A 22,677-nucleotide genomic window follows, 5' to 3' on the forward strand; every position below is an offset into this window, starting at 1 on the left:
ACCAGACCTTTAAGGATCCTCCTTGTCCTAATATCCTTTGAGGAGTTTAGGATGTTAAGTAATATTCAAACTGATTTGATTTTTAAGCTACATTTTGTTTGCAAAACACTTCTTAGAGTAAGTGATTCTCTATTCCATGGGACATGGTTGCAATATAACTAAAACTAGAGTAAGGTTAGGAAATAAATAAGCATTTAGTTTTGTATTGCTGAGTAAGTTGAGAATTTTAAGTAGAGGTACTCCTAAGGCATGAAGTTTTGTTACTTCCTTTGAATGGTGCCTTTGTTCTGGTTACAAACTGAAAAGAGGTGGTGAGTTCCTTCTTTTATTGATGTTTCAGGTTTATAGGTTGCAATTTATTGACTCAGAGGGTCAACACTTCAGTCATCAGGCTCATGGTTAATGGAAAGGAAATGTCTGAAGACTGAAAGATACAGTTGTACCTTCCGACATCCCATAATTTAAAGCAGTCAAGCATTTAATTTTAGAACTATGGGAATTTCATTCAGCTCCTCTACTCTTCTTTTTAAGTGATGAAGTCAAGACCTAGAGGGAATAAGTGATTGGACCAAGGTTATACCTTTACTGAAGAACAGAAATCAGATCCCAGAATGACATTAAAATACCCCCAAAACACAAGATGTTTGCTTTTAGCTGAAAAAAGAAAAAAAAAGCTTTCAGCTTATCCACACATGGACCACCAAAGGTATATTTAGGGTGCATAACTGCTTAGAAATGACTTAACACCTGCATTAGAATGGTCATTATGCCTATTATATAAGTATGTATAAATATAATACTTAAATTCAGCTTAAACAAATATCCTCAGTGGCTGATAGTCTCTGGTATTTTTGGATGTTAAAAAGATCTGTTTTCTAGCTTATAAGCTTTTAGGAAATACCTATTACAGCAAATGTTTTAATGCTGTTGGCAAGCTGGTCAAGACGATGAATGAAGTGGCCAAGATGTAGAGGTGACAAGTTCTGATCCCAACCCGCCTCTATTGCTGACTTGTGGGCAGTACTGCAAAATGGCCTTGCTTTTTGATGTCTGTGTATTCTTCACAGGCCTGGAAAAGTCATGTGCAAAAACCCTTGGGCATTTTGTAAGAATGATCTGGAGAGCACCGTGTGTTTGGTGCTCAAGATGGTAGCTACAGTCATTTGAACTGGTATGGCACATGATTAACGTTGCCCCCCAAATCAACATTTAGGGCTTCGACTTTGACGGTAGCTACTTACCTACATGTCTGGAATGAGTCCTGGGGAATTGATAACAAAGCAGGTGTCATTTATTTATTAATTTTAAACCTTGCTTCCCTAAGTCTTGTAAAAACATACTTTATTTTTATTGGGCCCGGATGGTGAATGAAAGCTTCTAAAATTTTGGTAAGATTTTTGTAATGATTTTTTCTCCCTTCTGTGAATTTTCAGAGTTAGCTGCTCTCATCTTCTTTCCCTCCCTCCTCTCTGTTTCTTAACCCTTTTGTTCCAATAATGAGGATCCTTTACTTAGAATCACCATATACAGTTGTCACTTAGGCTCCAGAGGTCTTGGTAGGTTTACTTGCTGAGAATTACTCACTGTCATTACTTAGTAGCTATTGAAAGAAGCTCTTGCAGCCTGTCCTATGCTGAGTAATGAGTTTAATTAAAGTCATTATTCAAGAAGCTTTACTGGGGCCCTTGTGTTTAATCCACAGATTCAAAACGATCAGTGCCAGGAGATGGACACCACTGCAGACAAGTGGGTAAAACTCACAGACAATGGAGAATGGGGCTCTCATTCTGTAAGTCTCTGTTTGTCTTCTCCCCCACCAACCCCCATTCTGCTCCTTCCTTTTCCCAACCTTATAAAAAAAAGTTTATGAGCAAAGAAGAAAAAAAATGGTACATTAATTTAGACAGTTTCTAGTTAGGGAAGAAATTGTCCCAAAGTTCCAAGGACAGGGGCTCTTTGTTCTTTGTCTTAGGTACTTTTTCCTACCTTTTTCTTTTTCCTTAGGCTTCTTTCTCTTCTCTTTCCCATCATACTCCAACTTTCCTCCTTTTCAAAGGGGCATTGACAAGAAAACATGCTATTCAAAGCTAACACACAGAACGTTGGGGTAGTTTACATATGTTTATATATATGCTTGTCACATAGCCCAAATCAGTGGCTCCTGGCACCAGCAGGATCCTTTGATCCAACCTTCTCTGCAGTCTCCCCACAAGTGACTTTCCAGCTTGTCTTTTCTTTTTCTTTTTTTTTAAAGATTTTATTTATTTATTTGACAGAGAACACAAGTAGCAGAGAGGCAGGCAGAGAGAGAGAGAGAGAGAGAGAGAGAGAGAGAGAAGCAGGGTCTGCACTGAGCAGACAGCCCGATGCGGTGCTCGATCCCAGGGTCCTGGGATAATGACCTGGGCCGAAGGCAGAGGCTTTAACCCGCTGAGCCACCCAGGCGCCCCTTTCCAGCTTGTCTTATTGGGGGTCTGTACTGACTCCTCTGTTGGACAGCTCTGCGTATCACAAAAGTCACACATGGCTGGAGCCTTAATCCGCTTCCTATCTATCTGTTACCTGTCACTCAAAGCTCTCCCATCTCTGGTCACTTCGAGTAAGGTCACTGCCTAGCCTCCATAGGACAACTCCAAATGCTTGAAAGCAGTTATCAGACAATGTGGTCCGTGACTCTATTATTACCGGGGACACTACCCCTTTGGAATGAGGCATGGATTTCAAATCTAACTGTGGCTTACAGTAGTTGTGTTTCTGTAGGCAATTGGCTTAATCTCTTTTGTTCTGTTTTTGGCTTCATCTCTCTGAATCTGATTTTGCTTGTAAGAAATGGGAGTAATCTTGCAGGATTAAATGGGAAGATACGTGGGAGAGAGCTAGTGTGATCCCTGCAGAGTAGACTGAGCTGTGTGTCAGTAAGCAGCCATCCACCCCCACCTTCGAGTTTAGCCAGGGGCCTCACTCTTAAGAGGTTAATACAATGTAACCTTTTGGACTGTTTTCTTTCTTCCTTCCTTTCTGTCTTTCTTTCTTTTTCATCTGTATGCCTGGAAGTGATGCTAGAACCACTTAAGATCCCATTCACCTAAGCATTTATTAAGCTGGGCTTTGAAGGTACAAGTAACCCTTGGCAACAAATATACTTTCTTCACTTAACACAGGGGAAAGTACTTAGTGCATGACTTTTCTGAGTCTCTGGCAGCGTGCAATACTTGGATATGTTTTAATTTCATACAGCTTGAACTTGGCCTGCCAGAAACTACACAGAAGAATAAGAGTGGCAAATGAGAAACCAAGGAGCCCTTAAATTAATTTGTTGGCTTTGACAGAAACAGCATGAGGTTTATGAGAAACATAGTTTGATAGGTAAATAGAACCATGTGCTGGTGGCCAAGGAAGCAAATATTACATGTAACATCAGTTGTAGTCATTTAAATCATGTTATTTTATAAAGTTCTATTTTTCTCTGGTTGCTGTTACGGTATAGTTTATTAAAAAATTTTAGAAGGAAGCAAACTCTTCTGTTGCCTTTTTGTTTTCAGAGCCCAGAGATCTACTTATGAATAGTGACAGTCCATAAATACGTGATTGGGTTGAGTGCCTTTTCACTCTCTGGAATGAATTCCTTTTAACTACAAACCAAAACTTCATGCACATGGTTTAAAAATCATTTTATCTTTTTGTTCAGGCTTAAAGAATTTCCTTTTTTTTCTTTATTGCTATACTTTTTTATTGTCAAGCTTTTTTTTTTTTTAAAGGAAATATGACTACAGCAGAGCTTATATATGAACTAACAGTAGATTTAAGTTCATAGGTTCCTAATTAATGGTGTTTCATGATAACACCTTGAAAAGTATATAAGGGATTAGCTTTGAAGTATGATTGAAGTAGCGTTGTTCATCTGACCCAACTGCCTTGTGTGCCTCTTTACAGGTAATGTTGAAATCAGGCACCAACATACTTTACTGGAGAACCACTGGCATCCTTATGGGTTCTAAGGCAGTCAAGCCAGTTTTGGTAAAAAACATCACAATTGAAGGTATTTCACAGCAATTTTTTTTAGTAGTCACATATCAGAATTTGGAGCTTGTTAAAACACTGATTAAACTGTCGGTTTGGGTGGCTCAAGGGTTTATGGAGCAGGAATTAATACATTAGGCATTGTACATGTCTAGAGATCCTGGTCTTAATTTTGGCAAGTTGACTGGCTTTTTTTTTTTTTTTTTTGTACACTTAAACTAAATTAATTGAATCTATGTGAAAAATATAAGCATGATACAATTTCCAGTGTTTCTACATAAAATAAAAGGATCCTTGTTAATAAAACACTATTCCTCATTCAAGAAATGTCTATTGTACCAGACATTGAGCCCGCCCAGGTCACTGTAAAAGCCACAGAAAAAGAAATAAAATAAACTCTTTCTGTCTCCTGAACCAGCCTCTCTGAACCAGCCAGGCATTTGCTGGCCCAGGAGAGCAGCCAATAAACCCTTGCAAGGTTCATTCTCAATTAGGGCTACTTTTAATTAAACCAGTCATTCTCCTTTATTAATGGCTTATATTTTACTATGCTCTGTACTGGTTCCTGTGACGTTAACTCATTAGTCATAGGGACATCTGCTGGCAAAGGCTGGAATTACAAACCAGAGGAAAAGGCCGTTTGTGCCAGGGTCCGCTAGGTCAGAGGGAGCAGAGTTGTCTTTTGACTACTCAGTTTATAATTTTGTATACCTCTGTCACATCTCACCCTCTTGTTTAAGTGTTTGCTCTCCTTAGGATGTTTAATCTATACCAGTGTTTTGCACACAGTAAGTGCTTCCTTGGTGTTGAGTGGATGGGATAAAGGATCCTGGCTGACGACTGCTGTTTCTCTCACTTGTGATAGAAGCAGCAAGAAGGTGCTGATGTGCGTGTTGTTGGTGGGTCCTCCCTCCCATGCTCTGTTTTTCATTACCACACAGGGGTGGCATACACATCAGAATGCTTCCCGTGCAAGCCGGGCACATTCAGCAACAAACCAGGTTCGTTCAACTGCCAAGTCTGTCCCAGAAACACCTACTCTGAGAAAGGAGCCAAAGAATGCATAAAGTGTGACGAGCACTCCCAGTTTTCGGGTAAGACCAGGCTTTGCCAGCTTATGCTCTTTGTTCTTCCCTCTCTAAATTTATGTTTGTTGAGAGTGTAGTGTCTTTAGCCAGAAGTCACACACCAAATGGGGTGGGAAGAGTGTGTCAGAACCCAAGTGTTGAAGGGAATCAGTATTGAATGGAGAATATACGACTTCTTCTTACCCCTTTGTGAGTGAGTTTCCATTTATCACTTTTTCTGTTCCACACCCCACAGGGATCTATTTCTCCCTGTGCTTTGGTTATATATATACTAATCTAAAAAAAAAATCATAATGTAATTTTACATGATTGGCTGGCATAGACATGTATTTGGAAAATTTCTATTTATTTCAAATTTACAATGTACAATGATAATGGAAAAAATCAAATGTCTTATTGGAAAAAATTATGATGTTTCTTGTGTATTATGGGAACATTTGTTGCTCTAGGGTAAATAAAAATGCAGGCTTTTATTTTTCTGAGGCCTAGCTAGTTCTTCCTAAATTCATCTGGTGTAAGGATATTTTAAATTTTTAGTTGTCTGAGTTTTTTTGTTTGTTTTGATTTTTTGCCTTTTTCGAGAGTCACAACATAAATGACTCATTTCTGAAATGCGTTTCTGTGTTGCAGAGGAAGGATCCAGCCAGTGTGTAGAACGACCTCCCTGCACCACAAAAGACTATTTCCAGATCCATACTCCATGTGATGAGGAAGGAAAGGTACAGGCTGTGTTCGGTCGACTACATTCCCTAGTAATCTAACCCTCTTCCCAATTGGAGCAGCCTCCAGTTTGTTCCTGAGACACTTAAATGAGTTGATTTATAACACATGTTTGTAAGTAGGACAGAGGAAATTTAAGAATATAGCTTCTCAATCCTGCTGCCCCGCTTTGATTTTACACTAGTACTTATTAGTACTGTGGGCCACTTATTTGCTCCAAGTCTGCTTTTTCATCTGTAAAATGGGGCTCATATCATGTCTTACTTCACAAAGCTGTGCTGAGAACGTAAGACACCCTCCAGCTGCGGGTCCTGGCGTCGTGTCTGTCATAGAGCGAGTGCCCCTAAAGGACTGCTATTTTAACACTAAATTTTTAAAAAGATTTTATTTATTTATTTGACACAGAGAGAGAGACACAATGAGAGAGAGGGGAACACAAACAGGGGGTGCGGCAGAGGGAGAAGCAGACTTCCCACTGAGCAGGGTGTGGGGCTTGATCCCAGTACCCTGGGATCACGCACGATCTGAGCCAAAGGCAGACGCTTAATGACTGAGCCACCCAGGTGCCTCGACACTTAATTTTTTTTTTTTTTTTCAAAAATAATTGGATCAGGAGGAGCACAGCCCTAAAATGTGTACTGTGACTCACAGGATGGAAATATCCTGAAACTTCTCTTTAATTATTTCTTTCCTCAGTCGGTTTGATCAGTAAGAGCCATGCAGCCATAGGCAAATTCAGTTATGGCCGATGCCGGTGTAATTGTGTTTAGAAAATGCAGAGTAATTACCATACAGATGGCACTTTGCCAGAGGAAAAATGCACACACGGGTTGATGCAACCCGTGGTTGATATGGCATTTTCTGTCTTACGGTGAGCCTGTAAAGTGTATGTCAGTAGGGAAACTGAGATTCAAGTGGCTGCTAGGGCATTTGAGTTGCCCAGTCGGTTAAGCCCTGGACTCGGGTTTCTGCTCGGGTCATGATCTCAGGGTTGTGGGATTGAGCCCCGAGCACCTGACTCTGTGCTCCGAGCAGTTGGCTTCAGGTTCTTTCCCCTTCTCCCTCTGCCCTTCTCCACTCATGCTCTTCCTTTCTGTCTCGTTCTCTCAAAGGAATAAATAAAATCTTAAAAAAAAGTGGCTGGACTGCAGCACTCTCTCCTTGCGTTTACATCTTTTATATCATGGCATTTAATTTCTTGACCTAGTTTGGAGATATATGTACATGTCAGTATTGCTTTTCTTTTCTTCATTTTGTATCCTTAAGTTCTAAGCTGTACTTTTTATATTTGTGTGATTATTAATCTCATCTTTAGTCCTCAAATTATTTTTAGGAATTGTCTTTTGAGTACTTAAGACCAAGATCATTCTAGTATCTGCAGGAGAGCCATTACTTACTCAGAATAATTCTACTTAGAATAATTCAGAGGAAGGACAGTTTAAATTAGTGGAAAATTTTAATAATTAGAAGTATATGTATTATTTTTAATAAGAACAATAACTCCAAGAGTCATTAAATTAGAAGGAGTTTTGAAGTAAGATCTCAATGGTCTTATAATAATGGCCAAGGAAGGATTATTTCCATTTTGAAAATACATGCAGAGAGCCACTAAGATGAGTTACAGTTCTTTACCTAAACTTCTTTTAGTTAAACTTGTTTTATTAATAAGTAGGGAAAATGGAATTTTTTTTATTCTCTATACTGATCACTAATTCAGCATCACTGAAGCTTAAATGAATGAGATCTAATATACAAATGGTTCTTGTCTTTGCTGTGGCGAAAATATTCAAAGGTCCTATTTTTATTTTGTCTGTAAGTAGTTTATTACATCTGTGAGTAGTGTGATAAAAATTAGTTCACCTGGGCCTAAAGGGAGTAAAACTATGCATTAAATGTAGAATGTACAGAATACACACAGAGGTGCGCGCACGTGTGTGCACGTGCGCATACACACACACACACACCTGTGTACACGTAAGCACCCACAGGCATGTTGTGTTCACATGTACACACAAACTACATTTTCCTATTGAGTCTAGGTGAACTCTGAACACGTTCTCAGTATAGAACACATTGCACTTGCTCTCCATCAACTCAGTGATTCTTTAAAAAGTGATTTAAGACTTTTTTCAAGAGAGATGTGTCTAGCTTCAGGAGTTAAAAAAAAACAATAGAATCTTAATTAACTGATACAGTAGAGAAATGTAGATTATAGATGGGAATTTTAATCTTTTTTCTATTTCTGTTGGTTTCAACCTTTTCATGTGTTCTGGTTTCCTCTTTTAAAATGATATTTTATTCTTGCTTGGCACAGCCTGATGATTTGCTGGTGGCTCAGTGATGTTTTCAGGTCATTCAATGACTTTGGCTCCTTTTGTCCTGTCATCCTCTCTTTGATGTTATTTTCCCCTTGCTTGGAGAGCATCCTCAAGGGAAGCAGCTACTGAGGTTGACAGACTTTGAACATAATCATGTATATGCCACAGGACTGGTACAGGTTTCTCTGCTCATTTAAGCTCAGGTATTTGATTGCTTCCCCTCCTATAGGGAACATTTTTCAGAAGTATTTTAATTAGTAACAGAAACCCTTCTAATCCTGGTTGAGAGACTCCCATTAACATCATGAAAATTGCGGAGTTTCTACTCACTCATTCATTTATTCAGTGAGTCTTCCTTGAGCACTGGTTATGTTACAGAGTACTAGGTGATGAGGGCAGAACCAAGGAGAGGCAGAAGAAGAAGGCAAGTGTCTTCATGGAGGGTAGAGCGGTAGTTGCCAATTTTTTATTTGCAGCAGACTCCCATGGAGATTCCTGTCCCCAGTTTTCTGTTTCAGTGGATCTGGGGCAGGACCTGAGAATTGATATTGTTCAGAAGTTCCCAGGTAATTCTGATTCTGCTGTTCTAGGATCTCACCAATTTGAGAACAAGTGGTCTGGATTTCAGAGGAAGAGATGGTCTGTCAAAAGAAAAGAAATTATTTCCAGCTCTAGATTAGTGCTACAGCAGAGAAGTCTCGAGTGTTATGGGGATCGGACCCAGCCTGGGAAGGCTTCAGAACTGTGTGAACTCTTGGCCAAGGTGTGGAAGAAGAGCTTTTCTGGGAAAGGAGCAGGATGGTGATGATCTGATGTGGGAAGGAGCATGGTATAGCTGAAGAGCTAGTAGGGTATGAGTGTGACTGGACTGTGGGGGTGTCAAGGGGGTGGCATTAGCTGTATCTAATGACATAGACTCATGCTAGAATGGGGAGGTTTTGTAGTGGTGAGTCACCTTGACATTTTTGAGTATGTTTTCAAAATGTTCAGAGCCCACTTTCTCCATAAAATGAGATACATTCATATGGATGCATACACATGCACAGATTCAGTGCTTGACATTTGAGCTAAAAAAATCTTGGCCTTGGGGAGCCTGGGTGGCTCAGTCAGTTAAGCATCTACCTTCAGATGAAGTCATGATCCCACAGTCCTGGGATTGAGCTCTGCATCAGGCTCCTTGTTCAGCAGGGGAGTCTGCTTCTTCCTCTGCCTGCTGCTTCCCCTGCTTTTAAAATCTTAAAATTTTAAATTTATGCTTTTAAAATCTTAAAAAAAATTTTGGCCTTGTTAATGGCCACATAGTCATCGAGAGAAGGCATCTTTTGATGTTAACACCATATTTGACAGAGCCTCTCATGATCTCCATTCAGCTAAGATAGAGAACTGTGGACTAAATGATATAGTTAAGAGGATATATGTCTAATTGAGAAACTATATGTAAAATGTTTGACTTAATAATGTTTGACTTAATAAATGGATATATAGTTGATATTAGTTGAATGTAGTTGATATTAACTAGTTGTGTAGTTGGTATCATGTATTTGTTACAAGAATATAAATTCAATTACATAATTATGCATATCCTAAGTCATACCGAGAAGAATATGAGGACACACGACTACAATCAATATTTGATTTAAAAATCCTCACCTTGCTTGAGGATATTGGGAATAGTATGTTAAGTTGTAGAGCAATAACGCTGGGGAGAATGACAGAAGTAAAATTTAGAGATACTCCAGTGAGCTAGCACATTGAGCTCAAATTAGCAAAGTCAACATTTATTTGTGTCAAATATAGAAGTATTTAGAAAAGAGAAAACATTAACTTGCCAAAAATATTTTGAAGAGAATCTAAGCTTTAGAGCCTGGCTTACCAAGTAAAACAATACAACAGAGATTGATTGATTGATTGATTGATTTTAAAAGATTTTATTTATTTGACAGAGATCACAAGTAGGCAGAGAGAGAGAGAGAAGCAGGCTCCCTACTGAGCAGAAAGCCTGATGTGGGGCTCGATCCCAGGATCCCGAGATCATGACCTGAACCAAAAGCAGAGGCCTAACTCACTGAGCCACCCAGGTGCCCCAAAGCAACAGACATTTAAAGAGGGAAAAAACCTCCCAAGAGTACAAAGCATACTTATCTTTAATTAAGAGGGTTCAAGGCTAAAAAACAAGTTGCTCATTTGTTTATCATATCCACAAAGGTTGTCTTAGATCTGCTCGCAGAAGTTAGAGGGATAAGGCAGTTTTTTCAGGGCATCTGCCACGTATAGACAGGCTTAAGCTTTTATTTATTTTGGGTATGAGAACTCCATAGAAGTAGTAACATACATACATACATACATGCATGCATTTATCTATCTATCTATCTTTTATTTCAGGGAGAAAAGTAATTCCCTCCCCTGTCCTGACTGTGGACAAATAAAAATTATTATTTTTATTATTATTATGTTCAATTAGCCAGCATAGAGTACATCATTAGTTTTTGATGTAGAGTTCATCGATTCGTTAGTTGCATGTAACACCCAGTGCTCATCCCAACATCCGCCCTCCTTAATACCTATCGCCTTGCTACCCAGCTCTCCAGCCCCCAGCCATTCTTCCAGTGGTGTGGGATACTCTGGTCCAACAGCTTCATTCACCAGCTGAGCCCTATGGCTGGGCTGCCAGACTATGTTAACTCCTTATTCCTATCAGTGTCACACAAATCAGTTCCTAAAGGGGAAAAGATGGTGTTGGTTACCACAGTAAAAAGAGAGTAATTCTGTGCTGGTTCACAGAACTTGCCTACTCTTAAAAAACATGAATAGATCTGCCAAGGTTGTCTTGATGCTGGGAATTCCCACAGAATTTTTTGCACGCCTCTCCTGATATTTTCAGAGTGGTCATAGGTTTACTGGGGTCAGATTAGTAGAGTACCCGGAACGCAGAAGGTAATGAAGCATCTTTTGAATAACTTAATGAATGAGAAAGTTAGTGAGTGAATGTAAACACATTTAGAGAATTGTGTTTTGTCCTTGGCAGAGGGCTTGAGAAAATTTTGACAAACTGGGCAGAATTTAGAGAAGAGAGACCAGGATATTAAACTATTTGATATGAAATATGGTTGAAGTTGCTGGTAATTTTTTTTTTCAGGTTAGAGAAAAGACCACGGGATGGAAGATTTTGGATCATATTTCTTACATGTTCTACTTGTCCCAAAGAGATTTGATCTCTTCTCTGTGAATATCCATGACATTTCATGTTTCTCTTCGAAGTGATGATGGTGACCATAATTACAGAAACAATAGTGATGGTATCAGTAGCAGAAGCATCAGTCACTTACGTAATTACGTGCACCCTCACTGTGTGTGTGCTTGTGTATGCAGACATGGCCTCTAATTCTTTTTTTCAAAAGCTGTGCAATTTAGACATTATTATACCCAGTTTTTAGACAAGAGAACTGAGGCTTAATAAGGTTAAGTAATTTCTGGAAGTTTATAGGTAGCCATAGCCAGTAAGTCTTTAGACTGGAATTCTAACCCTAATTGTGTCTGCTTCCAAATCCAGTGCTTTTGCGTCTTCTTCACATATTTTCTTTTTTTATGTTCTAGCACTTTGTGAACCCATCTTGTCACTATTAGACTGGAACCTCCTTCAGAGCATATTGTCTTGTCAATATTTAAATTCCCCACAGTGCTTTTTTCTATACACAATACGTGCTTAATAAGAACTTCCTCAGTCATAAGCTGAAGTACTTGATAGGAAATCACAGAAAAGAGGAAGCAGACTTTTCTGTATTATTCCATAAGGGAGAATTTGGGTGAAATTTTAGAAGGTAAATTCCATTGGTGCCTAACGATGTTCAAACAAGCAGAGCTGCCCACTTCTGGAACAGAATGTTTTGTCAAAGAGCAAACTTGCAGCCAAGGCTAGAAGGGTGCCTGCCAGGGCAGGATGTTCTAGAAGGAAGCCAGAAGAGGGGACATTTGACTATATGACTTAGTCATCCCTGAGGCTAGGAAATTGATGGAATATGTCTAGTACTTTCTTTGTCCTTTAATGAACTTCTCTATTACAAGTTATTCCAAATGTTCAATGTCTCTTATGCAGTACTTGTGAATTACATAGCAAAGTTAAGGTGTAGGGGACATTAAAAAGTCCGGTATAGGGGCACACTGGGTATAGTGGGCTAAACCTCTGCCTTTGGCTCAGGTCATGATCTCAGGGTCCTGGGATCGAGTCCCGCATCAGGCTCTCTGCTTGGCAGGGAGCCTGCTTCCCCCTCTCTCTCTGCCTGCCTCTCTGCCTACTTGTGATTTCTCTCTCTCTGTGTCAAATAAATAAAATCTTAGAAAAAAAAAATTCTGGTATAAAGGGATATAGCTCTTAGAACAGCCTTTCTTCATACGCAGATTAAGTAAGTCAAATGTAATTGGGAACTGTTTCTGAATTAGGATGATGGGGAAAGACCATGGCGTTTCTCAGTGATTAGGGAGTTCAAATTTGTAGAAATTAAAATTTCATGATAGTCTTCTTTAAATTATTTTTAAAAACAGTTTTATTGAGATTGAATTGTCATATTACACACTGTATCCTTTTAAAGCCTCTGTTCAGTGTTTTCAATATTTTTGCCTCTATCTAATGTTAGAACATTTCCTTGCCTAAGGCCCTGGCTACAGTCTCCAGGACCATGTTCCATCCCCACACTGTCTTCCACATAGAGGAAGAAGAGGGGCTTTGATGCAGTTAGAGATGGAACAAGGATGTAACCACAAGGGAAAAGAGAAAACAGTAGAACCTTCATAGAAAAGGAATCCAAGTGGATGCTGATACATAGACGTTCGAGCTGAGGAGAGTCTTCGAGCGCTTTGGACGTTGAATATGGCTTTGAAGGAGGGAATGGATGCAACTTGGCAGAATGGTGTGGGCCCGTCAAAGAGACAAATCATGAAGGCCTCGTGTCTTGTTTCTGGAAAAGATCAAGGATTGGGAAAGTCAGGAAGGCAATAGCCCACATATAAGTCAGAACATTATAGACTGTAAGGTGGCAGGCTGGAGTGGCAGTTGGTAGACTGTAAAGCACATGTCATTTGACTCTGATGAATTCAGCCAGTCTACAGATGTGTAGGGACATTTCAAGGAAGAAAGCTGGCAGCCATGGACAGATACATTCTCAAAATTTGTCTGAATTTTAGTCTTCCCAGTCCTGTAATTTTTTTTTTTTTGACATGAGAATTGATACCTACATGTGTTTCTCTAAAATATATTTTATTCATACTTAATATAAAATACTCAAACTCTATAGGTTTCCTCTAATCTTACTCGCAATCTGATAGATTTTGCTCTATTAGGGCTTTTTGGTTTCATAAAATATTTCATTATTTTATCTCGACTTGCCAAAGAATGGGTTGATCATTGGTTTTTCACCTGCACTGTGAGCCATTTGGTGCTAAGTATCATTTATATTATTATCTTTCCCCAGCCAGCTCCACTTGATAGCATCTGTCTCCAGTAGAAAGAGAGGCATAGACTCAACCTGCCATGTAAATCAAGAGGTCTCATAAATGCAACTTTTACTGTAGAGCATTAGAAATTTGGCTTCTCACTGTTTAAATATTTAAAGGTGATGCACATTTTCTAATTTTTAAACATTTACTGTGCTTGGATTCAGAATCGTGTGGTCAGCTGACTTGTCAAAAATATATTTCCTTATTTTACTATTTTTACCCTAACTGAACTGACCCTTCTTGAGTGTTATGTCACTCTTTATGAGTTTTGCCTAATTCTTGGGCAAGTTGTTCAACAGCTCTTACCCACAACTTCCTCATTTATAAACTTGAGGACAATAATAACGACTTCCCACAGTGGTGGAGAGGCACGCAAGGGGTGCCCCCAAGATCAGTGTGCGTGCTCAGCCTCAATGCCACCCCCACTCCCATGTGAGAACTGCCTATTTTCAACAGTGCAATAGCTCACACCTAATACAATGTGATTTTAATTCATGTCAAAATAAATCAGCAAATTTGTGACTTCCGTGGGTGGGAAACTTGTTCTCTCTACTTGCTAAGCTGGATTTTTAGAAAGACAATCCCCCAGATATAATAATGTTTTATTTGCTTAGATTCTCTGAATTTTGTATACCCTTTTACAGAGGAATTGAGAACCCCTTATGGATACAGGATCTAGGTAATTTTTTTTTCAAGCTGTTGAGGAAGCCTCAGCAGGAGCGGCATCATTTTACAGATGGGTAGAGAGGCAGTTGGGTGCAGTGACTGGTTGAACTGTATCATAATGTGGGCCATAAAATAAATGTAGAAAGAGAGTTATAAAAGGAAAAAATATGTTATTTATAATTCTGTTGAGACATCTACCTTTTAAACCATTTCCTTAAGTATCCTTCTTCAGATAAGGTAATTTGCTCTTTCATAAGAGAATACTTGAGAATAAAATTGAGTGGTCTAAAGGGTGTGCTATATTTAATTTCCTATTAATTGAAAATAGCTATAAAGAACTGCCTTTAATTTTGTTTCTCCATCTTCAGTATTAGACTTACTATTGCAAGTTGTTTTAAAGGAGAAAACATTCTTTCATTAGATTATATGCCTAGTGAAGGAAATGGAGTCTCGTTTTAAAAACTATAGTTATGAAAACTATAGCTGGTGGCTCAGTTGGTTAAGCAGCTGCCTTCGGCTCGGGTCATGGGCCCGGCGTCCTGGGATCGAGTCCCACATTGGGCTCCTTGCTCGGCAGGGAGCCTGCTTCTCCCTCTGCCTCTGCCTGCCATTCTGTCTGCCTGTGCTCGCTCTCTCTCCCTCTCTCTGACAAATAAATAAAATCTTAAAAAAAAAAAACAAACAAACTATAGTTTTTCCCTTTGCATTTAAAATACCTTCTTATTTTTACTGAGCATATTGATTTTGTTTGTGAAATGGCTAAACCATTTAATTTTTCTGTTTTCAACAGAAAAAGAGTAATTTTATAATTGCAACTTTCTGGGTTTGGCTGAGTTATAGCGATCTTGTGTATTTTTTGTCACATAGGGGTGTGTGTATATGTGAGAGAGAATGAGAAGATAAGGCTTAAAAGACTTCTGTCTTTTAAAGTAGAGGTTGTCTTAATTCTGATGGTAGAAGCACTTGCAACAGGTCCCAACATTAGAAATATTTTAGCTATGGTTCCTGTGGTTTAACATCAGGTTATTGGAAAATATTCAGAGAGCAACCACATGTATTTGTGAAATGCAGGATTGAAATGTGAAGCTAGATATTGTCTTTTAAAAAACGTACACCTTTTCTTTTGTGATCAGATTGTGCGAGGCATGGTGATAGGTGCTGAGGGTGAGAGAGAGGAAGAGAGTACTGAAGGTCTCCAAACGGAAAAAGGCAGTCTGCTCAGACACTTATGTCATTAAGGAATACAGTGCGTGAGTGGCTGTGAGAATGAGATTATGGGATTATGTTATAATCCCGTATCTATACTTTGAAGTGGAATTCGATGATGATGAATGTGCTGATGGATGCTGTAAGGCCCACCTGTAGCTCATAGTAAAACATGTGGAAGTAACGGCCATTCTCCCAACCAAAGGTTTTTTCTTTTTATCTCATTCTGTTACTAATGGTTTAGATTCTTTTCACCTGGCCCTTCTGTTCTTTCACTATTTGACTTTTCCTAGGCTTTCTGTTTAATGTTTTTATTACTGAAAAGTTAAAGCAAATAAAGCATCTTATATGACCTGCAAGCTTTTTTTTCCCCCCCGCAGACGCAAATTATGTACAAGTGGATAGAGCCCAAAATCTGCCGGGAGGATCTCACAGATGCTATTAGGTTGCCCCCTTCTGGAGAGAAGAAGGACTGTCCCCCTTGCAACCCTGGATTTTATAACAATGGATCATCATCTTGCCATCCCTGCCCTCCTGGAACATTTTCGGATGGAACAAAGGGTAGGATGCCAGTTGGATCATTAGCGAAATAATCTTGCTGGACTATTGTGACATTGTTCTTCATTGCTTTTACATAAGACTTATTTATAAAACATACTTACCTCACAGAGACTGAAGAAGAGTTGAGAAATATCATAATGAATTGTGAGGTGGCAGTGCCTTCTTTAACATACCACAAGGATAGTTTTTTCTAGGCATTTTGTGTAATATGTGTAATACCCTCTTCACTGGATAACTCACTCTGCCTTTGAATGTTGATTAAAAAAAATTCCACCATAGGGAGGCCTGGGTGGGCTCATTTTGTTAAGCATCTGCCTTCAGCTCAGGTCATGATCTCAAGGTCCTGGGATCGAGTCCAGCATCGGGCTTCTTGCTCAGCAGGGAATCTGCTTCTCCCTCTCCCTCTGCCCAACCTGGCTCCTCCCTCCCCCACTCATGCTCTCCCTCTCGCTCTTAAATAAATAAAATCTTAAAATAAAATCTCAAATAAATAAATAAAATAAAATCTCAAATAAATCTCAAATAAATAAAATCTTAAAATTAAATCTTAAAAAAAATTCCACCATATTAAGTGTTAAGGATAGGCACTCCTTTCCAGTGATATATTTATGCAAGTATAAATTATAACCTCTTCTAATTCCTTTGGAATCATAAATTATGTTTTGTGCTATAGTAATAGCAAAAAATTACTTGTTTTGAACATATGGCAGTGAAGATAGTCTCTTAATTTTTCAGGATGTACAGTTGAGAAAATGTTAGTGCTTATCAAATAATATAGGAAGTGCTGCAGAGTTTGTTTTAATTTTGATAGACAAAAATTACAATGTATTTCAGTTGTGGTCATCTCTCTTGAATATAGCCATGCCATCTGCTTACTACCCAGAGCCTTTGATAGATAGCATAAGAGGGACTTAAGAGTCTGATTAACTTGGTTTTGAATCCACATACAACAGGCAGCCATTAGTGTGATTAATCCAAGTTCCTTAAATCTTTTGAACCTCAATTTTCCCACCCTTAAAATTGTGAGTAATAATATCTAGCACATATTCTTTGAACAGGTTATGTAAAAATGTGTCTAAAGTACTCTGGTATCAATAAGTGTTTGCTCAGTGAACATTTCTAATGACATGATTAATGCAAGTGTGTTGGATAAATTCTACTATCTCTCCTTCCTGCATTCCTCTCTGCTAATTAAAGTTTAGTAGTATTTAGAACAGAGAAAGAGGAAGATGTCCAAATGCAATTTAACTGTAATTATCTCCTTCACCTGTCTCTCATAGAATGTAGGCCGTGTCCAGCAGGAATGGAGCCTGCGCTTGGATTTGAATATAAATGGTGGAATGTCCTTCCTGGCAACATGAAAACTTCCTGCTTTAATGTTGGTAATTCAAAGTGCGATGGAATGAACGGTGAGTTCAGAATCGGCCTCCTGGACATATTGGGTCATAGAGACTCTTGGGCCCAGCTCTCTAAAAACATACCAAGCGTGGGTATGAGGAACTTCGTTCCTGTCCATTGGCTACTTGACTGCCTTCCAGCCCTCACATGGAAATGGTGAACGGGATGTCACAACCAGTCGACTTCTCTGTAACAGTATGAACTATTTTGCATTTTTTAGGAGTCAGCTTTGAAGTAGATATTCAGGCTCACCATTTATGGTTATAAATGTATTTAGAGTAGCTCACCAAGGGATGTAATGAAATCCATGTCACTTGCCATTTCAAAGAACAGAATGACAGCATTTCTGTCAGCATTGAGTCTGACTCAGGACTGAGCTGTATTGAGAGGTGAGGTCAGCTCTAAGTCCTTTTCCCTGTGAAATCTGTGATTGTGTGTACAAAATATATGTAAGCCCCACTTATTGAAAACTTGAAAATGTGACAGAGTTTTATAAGATTGTGGCTGAATTTTATTTGTTCCAATATTTTAAGACCCGAGAGAGGCTAACACTTAGTTTTCTGCAGTATTTCCTGGTTGAATGAGTGACAGTATCTATATGTGTATTTTTTCTTTTTTAAAGAGATTTTATTTATTTATTTACAGACAGAGATCACGAGTAGGCAGAGAGGCAGGCGGGGGGGTGGGGAAGCAGGCTCCCCAACGAGCTGAGAGCCCGATATGGGGCTCGGTCCCAGGACCCTGAGATCATGACCTGAGCCGAAGGCAGAGGCTTTAACTCACTGAGCCACCCAGGCACCCCATACATGTATTTTTAAACTTAATGCTAGGAGTAGCTGTTCACAAATACTAGGGTTTTATACCAAAATGCATCCTTTTACTTTCATCATCTCATTAGCAATTTTAATGAGAACACTTTTTCTCCATATTACATTTTGTTGTTTTAAAAAATTCTTTTAAATTGCTTCTGTTTTAAGTCAGTACCTATCTGAAATAAGTATATTGAGGATGTAGGAAGTGAGGTGAACACATGAAAACGAAGACTGAAAAATAGTAGGTCCTTGAATACTTCCACTTCTAGGAAGTTATCCTAAGGGAGAAGAAGAAAAAATACAGTAGTAATTACTTGACCATGAGGGTTTATGTTCCTAAAAGATCCCATGATTGAATTCTAAGTTGAAGAAGTTAAGACGTATGGAGGAAAAATAAGATTGGGAAGGCCAGGGAATTGAAAGAACTCATGAAAGCATCGATTGTGTGTGTGTGTGTGTGTGTGTGTGTGTGTGTGTGTGCGTGTGCACATGCGCGCGTGTGTATTCACTTACTAGTAAAGATTATCTGGAACTTTTACTTGATCTTTTGGAGAATTTGGTCTAACTCTCATGATAATACTCAATGGTAGCCACTTGCTTCCTCCTTTACTTAGAGGCTAAAATGTACATTTTTGATAGTTTTCAGAAATGTTTAATTGTTAATTTGAAAAATAGACATCTCTTCACTATTAGTGTGTGATATTAGAATAACAAATAGTCATGTGAAAAATATAATACAAAAATGAAAATACAAGGTGATGTGTATTTTTATGCCTGGACAGTTTAGTATACAGCTTTGAGAGGAATAGCACTGACAAGAATGGGGACCAGGGGCTCCTGGGTGGCTCAGTGGGTTGAGCCACTGCCTTCAGCTCGGATCATGATCTCAGGGTCCTGGGATCGAGTCCCGCATCGGGCTCTCTGCTCAGCGGGGAGCCTGCTTCCCTCTCTCTCTGCCTGCCTTTCCGTCTACTTGTGATTTCTCTCTGTCAAATAAATAAATAAAATCTTAAAAAAAAAAAAAGAATGGGGACCAAAGTGAGAGGCCCAGGAATAGCCTGTGTCATGAGGGGCTCACCCAGTCACGGGTTCAGGTGGATGTGCTTTAGCTAGCTTGACTGTGTGACTTGGAGTACGTGGAGATTCATGTCTTCTCAGTCTGAATTGTACATAGTTGCAGACCAGATACACAGAAGTACATCTTCATGTATTGCAAGTTTGCCTTAAAGTTACCCATAGTTGGAGACAAGTTACTGTTTATGCATGAAGATGTTCAGTGAGCATTATCTGTAATAACAGAAATTGAAATAGTCTAAGTATCCAGCAGAAGATTATGTTTATGAAAGTTATGCTGTACTGATAGAAGAAATATTATGCAAATATTTAAAATGGCAGTCATCTGGAAAACGATTTGACAGTGTTTCAAGAATTTTGAATGTTCTTCTTCAACCCATTTATTCCATTTCTGGGAATTTATACCTGGGTAACAATGTAAAGATGTAAAGAAAGAAATTATGGAAAGATATGTTAACTTTAGTGCTAATTAAGAGGAAACAAACTAGATTTTCAACAATGGGATGTGATTAAATTAAATTATGTAATCATGGAACCTATTGTTAAATCATTAAAATTAGATGTAGTAAGGATTTTTAATGGGAAAATATTTTCAAAATAACACTAATGAGAAAAAATTCAGAAGATAGTGCTAAATAAAAAAAAACAGAAAATAGAGTATCCATTAAAATCTAAGGTATGTTGAAGTGTGCACTAAAAAATGATGGAAAAGAAATACATTGAAATGTTAAGAGGCTCTCACTTGGAAGTGGGAAGTTACAGGGAAGTATGAATTGCTTCATATTTCTTTGTTTAGTTTTGCCATATTTAACAAATATTCCTCTTTGATTCACATTGTTTTTCAAATCACCATAACAGCACAAAACATTGGTTTAAAAATATATCTATTTTACCTAGTAATTCTTTCACTGAGATTCTTTTCTAAAAAAATACAGAAAAACTTTACCCAAAATAAGTTTATTATTACAGTGTCATTTATAGCACCTAAGAGGTAAAAACAATCTAAATGGTTAAATTGGGTGTGTGGTCAAAGGAGGTAAGTCCGTTAGTGTGATTGGTAAATTATGGATATTAATTATATCCGTCTACATGATAAACTATTAATTCAGTCATGAGTATGTTGGTGAAGTATTTATGCATAAAAATGCTTATGCAATAATGTTAACATATAAAACCATGACACTAAATGTTATCAACAACACAATCTCAAAGATGTAAAAACCTATGCATCCAAAGATGATGAAAGGAAACTACTCAAAATATAAGCAGTGGTTTTATTCTGGGTAATGGGGTTAAAAGTAAGTGTAATCTTCATCTTAAAATTTTTCTGTGGTTTCAAAATTTTATAATTCATAATATGATTTCTGAAAACAAATAAATAATGGTACATGGGAGATGTTTCTCTTTTTCTCATTTAATGTGGCCATTTCAGCCTATGGTATGTTGATTATTTCTATGCAGAGGACAGACCTCCCATTGCCTTCTATTTGCAGCTCTTGTCTCCCCATTCTCTTGTCAATTGTTAGCATATGCTTCTCCTTAGATGCTACTGACCCTCAGTGAGGGGAGACCCAGCCTTGTCTTCCTAACCCTAGTGCTTCTCATGGTTCTTGGCAGTCCCTGAAAGCCTCTTGAGTGAATAAGTGAATGAATGTAGGATAGTAGTTGTAAATTAGGGACCAGCAATACAGCAAACTATACAAAAGAACTCTGGACCCCAAATCTTCTTCTTTAAGTAATTTGAAATTTCTAGTTTCTGTTGGTTATTTGAGGACTAAGATTTTCCATTTCAGTTTATTAGAAAAGATAAAGACTATCTATTTTAGTTTTTAAAAAGCTGAATTGAGAAAATTGCTATTAGGTTTCCCTTAAATAGCTTCTGTGCAAAAAATATGCATTACTTGATTCTTCCTGAGGAATCATATGGAATGTCTTTATTGATATTAGGAGTCTGCCTCTGCATGCAATTTACAACTGCAGTGTAAACATAGGGAATTCTTTTGGAGTATTTCTAACTTTGGAGGTGATGAGGCAAGATAGTAGACGCCTGGGGGCTCTCATTTCATCTGGTCCCTTGAATTTAGCTAGATATCTCTATCAAATCATTCTGAACATCTATGAATTCAATCTGAGATGTAAGAAAAGAATTCCTGGAATTCTGCAAATAGAAAACTAACCACTTTTTGCAGGGCAGGAGGAGCAGAGACATGAATCTGAGGTGATGTATTGGAAGATAAACGATGGGGTAGGGGTAGGAGCGAGGGAGCCCCTAAAAGCCAGCTCCTGGAAGGTAATATAGCCCCAGCGTGCAAAACTGGAACTTTTATAATTCTGCTCCAGGGAGAGACACTCCTGCCTGAAAGGTGCTCAGGTCATGAAGCTGGGCAAAGTCCTAGGTGGGACAGTGTGGTCTCAGGGTCCCTGAGGTCACAGAAAGAATGGGGGTGTCTGAGCTGACAAAGTTCCCAAGCACTAGAGTGGGGAAACTGGCTATGGTCAGCAAGCCTGCAAGTGGGCTTTCAGTTCTGTTTTCCATAAACCACAAACCATGGCAACAGGGTGCCCTGCAAAGGACAGAACATGGCAACCTCATCCTTCCCCCGGGGCAGGGTGCAAGGATGCAGAATGATCCAGCAACGGCTCTCCCTGTGGGGCCTTGCTCCCTCCCCTCTCTCCTCCCTCTCTCCTCCCCTGAGGATCCCTGCAGGTTTGAGATGCAGTCTTCTTTGGAGTTTGGCACACACAAGAGTGAAGAATGATATTCCCTGAGGGTTTACTAAAGAGGAGGGGTCCCAATCTTTCAGCTCCAGGGCTGGTGATCAGGGCGCTGTCATTTTTATTTTCATTCTCTAAAGCGGGGCAGAAAGCCTTTAGGGAACAAAAGCCACATAGAACAATCCGGAGCAGCTTACACTGACCCTGGCTCCCTGGCAAGGGTTGGTGTAACTTCACCCAGGCAAAGACATCTGAGAATCAGTGCAGTAGGCCCCTCCCCCAGAAGACCAGCTGGAACATCAGGAGAATACAAAGAGCACAAAGAACTCCAAAACTCCAGTGCTAGGGGAAAATAGTATGTAGAATTTGAGGGTTTTTTTTCTCATGATTCTTTTGTCTTTCAGTTTTAAATTTTCCTTTTTATCTCTTTTTCCTTTTCAGCTAGTTTCTTATTTTATCAACTCTTTGTTTTTAAGTCTTTTTTAAACTTTTGCTTTTACATTTATAAATATGTTCTTCATTTTTGGCTTCCTTTCACTGTATTCAATTTTATTTTTGTATATATATATATGTTTTCTTTACAATTTTAGGATTTAGTGTCTTCTAACA

At 38.7% G+C, this 22,677-nt stretch overlaps 1 protein-coding gene across 1 annotated transcript in view; it reads left to right on the top strand.

Moving 5' to 3' along the window:
* ELAPOR2 (endosome-lysosome associated apoptosis and autophagy regulator family member 2) overlaps positions 1-22,677 on the top strand; it is a 176,804-nt gene that overhangs the window by 110,136 nt on the left and 43,991 nt on the right. Inside the window, exons 5-10 of the mRNA XM_082693184.1 lie at positions 1,703-1,789; positions 3,934-4,039; positions 4,962-5,114; positions 5,739-5,827; positions 15,889-16,069; positions 17,350-17,478. Of these exons, the coding sequence (XP_082549310.1) occupies positions 1,703-1,789; positions 3,934-4,039; positions 4,962-5,114; positions 5,739-5,827; positions 15,889-16,069; positions 17,350-17,478 (745 nt within the window). The remainder of the gene's footprint in view (positions 1-1,702; positions 1,790-3,933; positions 4,040-4,961; positions 5,115-5,738; positions 5,828-15,888; positions 16,070-17,349; positions 17,479-22,677) is intronic.

The sequence above is a fragment of the Mustela nivalis genome, assembly GCF_964662115.1.
Source record: "Mustela nivalis genome assembly, chromosome: 12".
NCBI classification, from domain to species: Eukaryota; Metazoa; Chordata; class Mammalia; order Carnivora; family Mustelidae; genus Mustela; species Mustela nivalis.